The sequence below is a fragment of the Lissotriton vulgaris genome, chromosome 5 (genome assembly GCF_964263255.1).
Source record: "Lissotriton vulgaris chromosome 5, aLisVul1.2, whole genome shotgun sequence".
NCBI lineage: Eukaryota > Metazoa > Chordata > Amphibia > Caudata > Salamandridae > Lissotriton > Lissotriton vulgaris.
The window spans coordinates 66,165,527-66,175,855 of record NC_141693.1 but is presented as its reverse complement, the minus strand read 5'-3'; the positions used below and the strand labels follow the sequence as shown (position 1 = coordinate 66,175,855).

General features: G+C 47.3%; 1 protein-coding gene across 1 annotated transcript in view; it reads left to right on the top strand.

Moving 5' to 3' along the window:
* Positions 1–2,661: 2,661 nt before the first annotated feature.
* Positions 2,662–10,329, top strand: part of LOC147710187 (E3 ubiquitin-protein ligase TRIM39-like) — a 115,181-nt gene continuing 107,513 nt past the window's right edge. Inside the window, exon 1 of the mRNA XM_086920871.1 lies at positions 2,662–3,181. Coding sequence (XP_086776997.1) covers positions 2,768–3,181 — 414 coding nt within the window. The 5' untranslated portion in view covers positions 2,662–2,767. The remainder of the gene's footprint in view (positions 3,182–10,329) is intronic.

Below are 10,329 nucleotides of genomic sequence, written 5' to 3'. Positions count from 1 at the left end.
AAAAAGACCACGACCTACATCCCACCACAACCTATTCCTCGAAGAAACTGGAACAAAACCACCACCGACCAACTCCTCACTTCGCTTAATCAAAACCCCCCGCAACATCATCGGACCCAAACCAAGCCGCCTACAATCTCACACAATGGATAACCCACAGCGCTGACAAATTAGCCCCCTTGAAAAACCACCAGATCAAACAAGGAAGCAAAAAGGCCTCTTGGTTCAACGATGACCTTAAGAAATCCAAGAAATTATGCCGGACCCTCGAGAAAACCTGGAGGAAAAAACGATCCACTATCAACTTGACCACCTTCAAGGACGCCACCCGCAAATACCACTAACTGATCCGATCCACCAAGAAATCAGCATTCAAGGATCGACTCGACAACAACACCCACAACAGCAAGGAATTATTCAACATTGTCAAAGAATTTACCAACCCTACCGCCGGTGCCAACGACATTACTCCCTCCCAAGACCTCTGCGACTCCCTATCCTCTTTCTTCCACAACAAAATCGCCGACATTCATAACAGCTTTGGAAACCGACCCGAAGAACAACCCACTCCACCCACCTCCGAACCAAAACAGCACTATCACAACCTATGCGCCTGGAACCCAATCACGACTGAAGACACCATCCGCCTGATGAACTTCATCCACTCGGGATCGCCAACCGACCCATGTCCCCACCACATTTTCAACAAAGCAGACTCCATCATTGCACCCCATCTATGTGAGGTCATCAACTGCTCCTTCAACTCCGCCACCTTCCCAGAAAGCTGGAAAGACGCCGAACTCAGCGCCCTTCTGAAGAAACCAACAGCGGACCCCTCTGAACTTAAGAACTACCGCCCCATCTCACTCCTCCCTTTCCCGGCCAAAGTCATCGAGAAAGCCGTCAATAGTCAGCTTGCCGCCTTCCTTGAAACCAACAATTCACTTGACCCCTCGCAGTCCGGCTTCAGAGCCAAACACAGCACCGAAACCGCCCTAATCGCCGCCACAGATGACATCCGCACGTTACTGGACAATGGAGAAACAGTTGCCCTCATCCTACTTGACCTCTCCGCCGCCTTCGACACAGTCTGCCATAACACCCTCATACAACGCCTCAGCAACATCGGAATACAAGGGAAAGCGGTGGACTGGATCATCTCATTCCTCGCCGGAAGAACCCAGAGTCCGCGACAACACAACCTCAACATCATCTCCTACGCTGACGACACCCAGCTGATCCTCTCCCTCACCAAAGATCCTAACACCGCCAAAACCAATTTACACGAAGAATGAAAGAAGTAGCCGAATGGATGAAGAACAGTCGCCTAAAACTAAACTCGGACAAAATGGAAGTCCTCATCTTAGGATCATCCCCCTCTACATGGGACGACTCATGGTGGCCTCCGGTTCTAGGCACAGCACCCATGCCCACAGATCACGCACGTAACCAGGGCTTCATCCTAGACTCCTCCCTATCAATGACCAGACAGGTCAACGCCGTCTCATCATCATGCTTCAACATCCAACGCATGCTCAAAAAAATATTCCGCTGGATCCCCACCGAAACAAGAAAGACAGTCACCCACGCACTAGTCACTAGCCGACTAGATTATGGAAACACCCTCTACGCTGGAACCACAACCAAACTACAGAAAAAACTCCAACGCATCCAAAACGCCTCATCCAGACTCATACTTGACATCCCCCGTCAAGCTCACATTTCCGGTCATCTGAAAGATCTCCACTGGCTTCCCGTCAACAAAAGAATAACGTTCTGTCTCCTCACTCACGCACACAAGGCCCTCTACGACCTAGGACCCGAATGCCTCAACAATCGACTGTCCTTCTACACACCCACCCGCCAACTACGTTCATCCAATCAAGCCCTCGCCACAATCCCGCTCATCAATAGATCCACCATGGGAGGAAGATCTTTCTCCTACTTAGCGGCCAAACCCTGGAATTCTCTCCCCACTCACCTTCGCCTCACACAGAACCACCTCTGCTTCAGAAAGCAGCTAAAAACCTGGCTATTCGATAAATAATCCACCCACCCTCACTCAAGCGCCTTGAGACCCTCTGGGTGAGTAGTGCGCTATACAAATTACTGAATTTGAACTTGAACTACTGTTTCCTTATCTTGCCCTTTTACTTTCACCTCCTCATTGTCACAGTTTTTCCCTATGAAGGCGCTATTTATTATTTTTTTCTTCTTCCTCGCGTGTAGTTTCATCTTTCATTCTGCGACACTTGTGTTTATTTTTTCAGTTCCATTCGTTCATTTTTAATCCACTCGTTCATTTTTTTCATTCTAAAATAAAAGTCTTCCTCCGTTTTGTGTTTTACATTTCGAAAAACATAGAGCACAGCGTGAAGTAAAGAGTAAATAAAGTTACGGGAGTGTTTACGAGGCTATGTCCCTCACATCTTCAGCGTCAATCAATGAGAGCCAGAAGGCTGTCAACCAATAAAAGCCAACAGGAACATTCAGGCTCCCAGCAAATCCGTGTCTGTGCTGGGATTAACCAACCAATGGCACTCAGCAGATTCTCTACTAGTTAGACTAGTGCTTATCTTGTCCTCAGCAGCAACCAATGGAAACCAGCAGACTATCAGCCAATCCACAATAGTGCTGCTCAGCAACCAATGGGGAGCCTGCACACTGTCATCCAATCTCAGCCTACGCTGCGCCTCAATGAAACCGTTTCTTTCACTTTTAAAAAGAAGAAAAAATAAACTTTGTTTAATTTTCTGTTTTCTGCATCATGGCGGCAGCAGCTCAGCTTGGGAACCTCCAGGAAGAGGCCACGTGCTCTATCTGTTTGGAATGTTTCACTGATCCAGTGACTATTGAATGTGGGCACAACTTCTGCCGCCCCTGCATCACTCTGACCTGGGAGGGAAGAGATGGAAACTACCCCTGTCCACAGTGCAGAGCAACATCTTGTGGAAAAAACCTCCGACCCAACAAGCAACTGGGGAACATCGTGGACATGTTAAAACATTTTCATCTGTCCCCAGTAAAGCCCCAGGGGGATAATCTGTGTGAGAAACATGAAGAGAAACTGAAGTTGTTCTGTGCAGAGGATCAGAGGTTGATATGTTTGGTGTGCCGGGAGTCCAAGGAGCATAACACTCACTCGGTGACTCCTGTAGAAGAGGCTGCAGAGGAGTACAAGGTATGTCTGTGGGCCTTGAGGGATCATAGAGTTCCACTGTGAGCCCCATTGAGGACCCTGCAAAGGAGCACAAGGTGTGATTTCTGGTACTACAAGTGAAGATCACAGGATATGTATGTGGGCCTTCAGGGATCTCACAGTCCCACTGTGAGGGACCTGAAGAGGAGTACAAGGGGTGTGTGTAGGTGTTATGAAACTGAGCGAAGCGCACAAGGTATGTCTGTGAAATTTATAGATCAATAAGTCACTTGGTGAGCCACACCAAGAGGCAGCAGGGGACCAAAATCTGTGTGTGAGGGTGTTCAGAGGTCACACGTCTCCCTGTGCATCCCGTCGAAGAGGCTCTAGAAGAGCACAGGTAATGTCTGTGGATTTCAAGGGGTCACTAGTCACCCTGCATGTCCATACAGGAGGCTGTTGAAGGGCATTATGTCCATGTTTACGAATTCTGTGGGTCCCGAAAAGAAGGCTGTAAAAAGTGTGTGTGTTCAACAGAGGGCGAAGGTGTAGAGTAACAAGGTATGTGTGGGGATGTTCAGGGTTCACAAGCGGATCCACATGTTAAGTCTTTAAGAGGATGCAAAGTATGGGTTTGGGTAATAGGAGATTCAAACCTCGCCTCTCATTGAGAAGGGTGCCCAAGAGCATATGGGTTGTATGTGAGTGTTGATATTGAGATGGTCCATATTAATATGAATAATAGTACATGTATGTAGGACAATGAAATTGCATCTCACTTATCGTATTCGCCCGTTATGACCTTTACGTCAACAGCGACTCAGAAATATGTGTAGCCTGAAGTTACAGATTAGCAGGTCACAGGTGGGGTGGCACGTAGCAGGCAGACGAGCACGCTAACAGGAAACCCTGAGCATTCCTACAGATAGGCGCAGCGACGCCACAATGGTCCATAGAGAATGGCCCCAATGAGCACACATGATTGGGGGGGGGTACGCACATTCCTAAAATCCCATAAAGTCAGATGCCACATAGTTAGGAACACATAGCTAATAAGGACACTGCACACACCGTGATCACACGCACCCCATGTGGGACATCTAGATACTTTATCCACTGGCCACAGTGTGTCCACGTAAGGTTGAGGACCACCTGGATTCCTCATTCAATGCATTCTTTTATGACTCCAAAGACAGTGGTTCACATACCTAACCATAAAAGGATCGCCGGAACTGTTTGTGGCACGCAATGACCTGTATATACACTGATTGAAAATTGAGGCAGTCCTCCGACCGTATATCTGTGCTGTGCTCTCAGCCTCCACGTTTAATTAAATAAACTCTTCCGTTTTGCCAAACGCTTCTTGTCTTTTCTTCTATTCATGTTAATTAACATTTGAGCAACACGGGTTGTCATGGTTCAGGAGTGAAGACACTTGTGTTCTCACAGAGAACATAAGGTATGTATGTCGGCTTTCGGGGACTACAGGTTGTACACTATGAGCCTCATAGAAGAGGCAAAAGAAGAACACATGATGTCTGTAGGCATTCATGGATCACTATGATCCCAGTGGATCCCCTAGAAAAGGCTTCCCATAAGCACAAGGTATGTTTGTGGGTGCATAGGGATTGTAAGTAAATACACTCCAGCCCTCGAATTGTTTGCTCACAAAGTGAATGAGCAATAAATATGCCTTTAAATCTTGTTTTATCTTGTCACATTTACTCGCCATTCAGAGACAGAGGTCAAAAGTCAGTTTGTCTTACTACATTTCATTTTCTTTCTATGACTGCGAAGTTAGAGGATTTTCTAAAGTGAATTGTGTGACAATCCCGCTGTGAAACAAAAGGCTGTAAGATTTCAGGCTCTTTTTCTAACACAACATTGAAATATCTAATAATTGAACCGTACACACATTTCAAAATATATTTCAGTAGTTATGTAGGCACATGTTTGTAATTCTGTTAGGTGAAAAAAAAGATTTTTATAGGATCATAACAAATCAAAACACTTTACTTGGTGATGTGCAAATGTTTACTGTTAATGCTGAAACCTAATTTCCATACATTGTTTATGCTCTATATAGTTTTATCAGTATAGCTACATGTTAGTGGGAACGTTTGTGGGCATGTCAATGGAAAATGTACTGTCTGTAAATGTGATACCACATCATGCTTTAGTATTCTATTTATTAAAAGTGGGTCTTTAAACATAAACTGCAAAATATTCCTGACCAGATGACCATGCCATTAGTGGACTAAGAGACAAGCTAGGGATCCCTCTGTGTGGGCTCAATACTTATACATGGAGCACACGTTTAGTCTAGTTAATAGTTTTTTTGTACAGCAGAAATAGTGAACTTGCATATTTCAAGGTGCTCTTTTGTGTGATGAAGAAGGCGCTGGCTACATAAGACCACATATTTGCCTAGGATTACACAATTACAGTTAACGGGTCAAGTACATTAGTTAGATCAAGTAGATTATTCAATTTACTAGACTTGCAGGTCTAGTTCATATTTTATGATTTTACGAAGCCTGCACTCTGAGACCTCTATAAGAAGGTGCAAAAGAGCACACAGTGTGTTTGTCAGAGCGCTGAGACCACAGACATATACCTTGCGGTACACAGGCAGCTGTAGAAGATCAGAAGGGATGTGTGTGGGTGTTTAGTGATGTCAAGCTATACTTAAAGAATATAGTTTTGCAGTGCAGTGTAGGACATGGGCTCAAACGTTTGTTGGTCTCAGAAGAATTGATAAAACAATTCAGGGAGTAGCTCACGTCATTAGACACAACAGAAGAGGTGCAGCAATGCAGGGTGTGTCACAAAGGCAGACTTGGTACAGAGCTGAAGAGCTGCAGGTCAAGAGGTGCAGCAATGCAGGGTGTGTCACAAAGGCAGACTCGGTACAGAGCTGAAGAGCTGCAGGTCAAGAGGTGCAGCAATGCAGGGTGTGGCTCATAGGCTGACGTGGTACAGAGCAGAAGTCCCGCAGGTGCAAAGGTGCAGCAATGAAGGGTGTGGCACACAAATTCTTATGGTTATGGTACAGACTGTACGCCCAACTCATCGGGGGCTGCAAATACCCCTTTACCTCTACCAGCACCTCTACTATTACCTCCTTTACCTCCACCAGCCCCTCAACCATTACCTCCTTTACCGCTACCTGCTCCTGAATCATAAAAACGCCTTACCTCCCTTTCTTTACCCATCCCTGAACCCTAAAAAACCCTTATCCCCCTTTACCCTTTCTCACCGCTGTCTGTGTGTGGGTTAGCTCCTGCTCTCTTGGGAATGCCTTTTCAATGTGGCGACCCTGTATAGCTCTGGCTCTCTTTGTTCTCTGTGACAGACCCTGTATGGATCTGCCTCTCCCTTTTTCTGTTCTCTGTGGCAGACCCTGTATAGATCTGGCTCTGTCTCTCTTGCTGTCTGCTCTCTGTTGCAGACCCTGTGTAGATCTGACCCCCGCTCTCTCGCTGTCTGTTCTCTGTGGCAGACCCTGTATAGATCTGGCTCTGGCTCTCTTTGTTCTCTGTGGCAGACCCTGTATAGATCTGGCTCTGTCTCTCTTGCTGTCTGCTCTCTGTGGCAGACCCTGTATAGATCTGACCCCGCGCTCTCGCTGTCTGTCCTCTGTGGCAGACCTTGTATAGATCTGGCTCCTGCTCTTTTGTTGACTGCTCTCTGTGGCAGACCCTGTGTAGATCTGACCCCCGCTCTCTCGCTGTCTGTTCTCTGTGGCAGACCCTGTATAGATCTGGCTCTGGCTCTTTTTGTTCTCTGCGGCAGACTCTGTATAGATCTGGCTCTGGCTCTCCTCTTTGTTCTCTGTGGCAGACCCTGTATAGATCTGGCTCTGGCTCTCTTCTTTGTTCTCTGTGGGAGACCCTGTATAGATCTGGCTCCGGCTCTCTTCTTTGTTCTCTGTGGGAGACCCTGTATAGATCTGGCTCTGGCTCTCTTCTTTGTTCTCTGTGGCAGACCCTGTATAGACCTGGCTCTGGCTCTCTTCTTTGTTCTCTGTGGCAGACCCTGTATAGATCTGGCTCTGGCTCTCTTCTTTGTTCTCTGTGGCAGACCCTGTATAGATCTGGCTCTGGCTCTCTTCTTTGTTCTCTGTGGCAGACCCTGTATAGATCTGGCTCTGGCTCTCTTTGTTCTCTGTGGCAGACCCTGTATAGATCTGGCTCCAGCTCTCTTCTTTGTTCTCTGTGACTGACCCTGTATTTATCTGGCTACTGCTCTCTTGCTATCTGTTCTCTGTGGCAGACCATGTAAAGATATGACTCCTGGTCTCAATCCGTCTGTTCTCTGTGGCAGACCCTGTATAGATCTGGCTCCGGCTCTCTTCTTTGTTCTCTGTGGCAGACCCTGTATAGATCTGGCTCTCTTCTTTGTTCTCTGTGACTGACCCTGTATTTATCTGGCTACGGCTCTCTTGCTGTCTGTTCTCTGTGGCAGACCCTTTGTAGATCTGTCTCTCTCGCTGTCTGTTCTCTGTGGTTGACTCGATAGATCTGGCTCCGGCTCTCTCGCTAACTATTCTCTTTGCAGACCCTATATAGATCTGGCTCAGGCTTTCTCGTTTGTCTGTTCTCTGTGACAGACCCTGTATGGATCTGCCTCTCTCTCTTTCTGTTCTCTGTGGCAGACGCTGTATAGATCTGGCTCCGGCTCTCTCTCTGTCCGTTCTCTGTGACAGACCCTGTATAGATTTGGCTCTGTCTCTTTGCTGTCTGCTCTCTGTGGCAGACCCTGTATAGATCTGACCCCGCGCTCTCGCTGTCTGTCCTCTGTGGCAGACCTTGTATAGATCTGGCTCCTGCTCTTTTGTTGGCTGCTCTCTGTGGCAGACCCTGTGTAGATCTGACCCCCGCTCTCTCGCTGTCTGTTCTCTGCAGCAGACCCTGTATAGATCTGGCCCTGGCTCTCTTCTTTGTTCTCTGTGGCAGACCCTGTATAGATCTGGCTCTGGCTCTCTTTGTTCTCTGTGGCAGATCCTGTATAGATCTGCTCTGGCTCTCTTCTTAGTTCTCTGTGGCAGACCCTGTATAGATCTGGCTCTGGCTCTCTTCTTTGTTCTCTGTGGCAGACCCTGTATAGATCTGGCTCTGGCTCTCTTTGTTCTCTGTGGCAGACCCTGTATAGATCTGGCTCTAGCTCTCTTCTTTGTTCTCTGTGACTGACCCTGTATTTATCTGGCTACTGCTCTCTTGCTGTCTGTTCTCTGTGGCAGACCATGTAAATATATGACTCCTTGTCTCAATCTGTCTGTTCTCTGTGGCAGACCCTGTATAGATCTGGCTCTCTTCTTTGTTCTCTGTGGCAGACCCTGTATAGATCTGGCTCTCTTCTTTGTTCTCTGTGACTGATCCTGTATAGATCTGGCTCTGGCTCTCTTCTTTGTTCTCTGTGGCAGACCCTGTATTTATCTGGCTTCGGCTCTCTTGCTGTCTGGTCTCTCTCTGTCTGTCTGTTCTCTGTGGCAGACCCTTTGTAGATCTGGTTTTCTCGCTGTCTGTTCTCTGTGGCTGACTCAATAGATCTGGCTCCGGCTCTCTCGCTAACTATTCTCTTTGCAGACCCTATATAGATCTGGCTCAGGCTTTCTCGTTTGTCTGTTCTCTGTGACAGACCCTGTATGGATCTGCCTCTCTCTCTCTTTCTGTTCTCTGTGGCAGACCCTGTATAGATCTGGCTCCGGCTCTCTCTCTGTCCGTTCTCTGTGACAGACCCTGTATAGATTTGGCTCTGTCTCTTTGCTGTCTGCTCCCTGTGGCAGACCCTGTATAGATCTGACCCCGCGCTCTCGCTGTCTGTCCTCTGTGGCAGACCTTGTATAGATCTGGCTCCTGCTCTTTTGTTGACTGCTCTCTGTGGCAGACCCTGTGTAGATCTGACCCCCGCTCTCTCACTGTCTGTTCTCTGCAGCAGACCCTGTATAGATCTGGCCCTGGCTCTCTTTGTTCTCTGTGGCAGACCCTGTATAGATCTGACCCCGCGCTCTCGCTGTCTGTCCTCTGTGGCAGACCTTGTATAGATCTGGCTCCTGCTCTTTTGTTGACTGCTCTCTGTGGCAGACCCTGTGTAGATCTGACCCCCGCTCTCTCACTGTCTGTTCTCTGCAGCAGACCCTGCGTAGATCTGGCCCTGGCACTCTTGTCTGTTCTCTGTGGCAGACCCGGTATAGTTCTGCCTCTCTCGCTATCTGTACTCTCTTTCTTTGGCTGTCTGCTTCTCTGTCACAGATCCTGCTCTCTTTTTGTGTCTGCCTGTTCTCCGTTGCAGACACTGTATGTGGCTGGTATGTACTATTTTGCTGTGTCTGGCACCTGCTCTCTCTCCATGGCTGTCACAGACCCTACTGGAATTGAAGCCATCTATCTTCCTATGCCTGTTTTCTGTTACAGACTGTGATCATGGCAGTGCCTGCTCTCTATTTTATCTGTTCTGTCTTTGCTCCTGTGTAGGTCTCACATCTGCTGTCTTGGCGTATCTGTCTGTTCTCTGACACAGATCATGTATGAGCCTGACTGATGCGCTCTTGTATGTTGCAGACATTGCTAAGTTAGCATGAGCTCTCCTGCCATGATGTTGCTTTTACGCACGTTACTACATGACTTTATCTTGCAAGACTGTTTGTGCCTTTCACATGAGAACTGTCAGCTTTCTGTGTTTTTCTGCTTGTTCCTGGAGTTTAGTCTGAACACGATGTGCAAGGTCGATAAACATGTCCCTAGCACCTAGACAAAACATGCTAAACACAGCTGCACTGCTGGAGACTCATGCTTTGATATTACGGAGATGCATGTTGTTCACACACACTGGAGAGAGACCTTTCCTTGAAGAAGAGCTATGCTGTTCCTATGATTTTAAACCTTCCATCTAGGCTCTAAGGTATGGGATCTGCTGACAAAGCTTAGAGATCTTCCTTTATATAATAAACTTGACTTACCAAGGGCAGGGTGGTTAGGCGTTGTAGTCCTTTTTCCACTGTCTATATATAATGACACCCCCCTTTGTATTCTATGGTATTGTAACAATGCTAACTGTTTTAGTTTTATGCATTTTGCTGCTGGTAGTGGCTTGTATTCTGCATTATAGAGCACAAGAGTTAAATACCATTTTGAACTAAAACCGTGACTCTGACATTCATTATTGTGGACAGGTACGAGTGAGTGAGC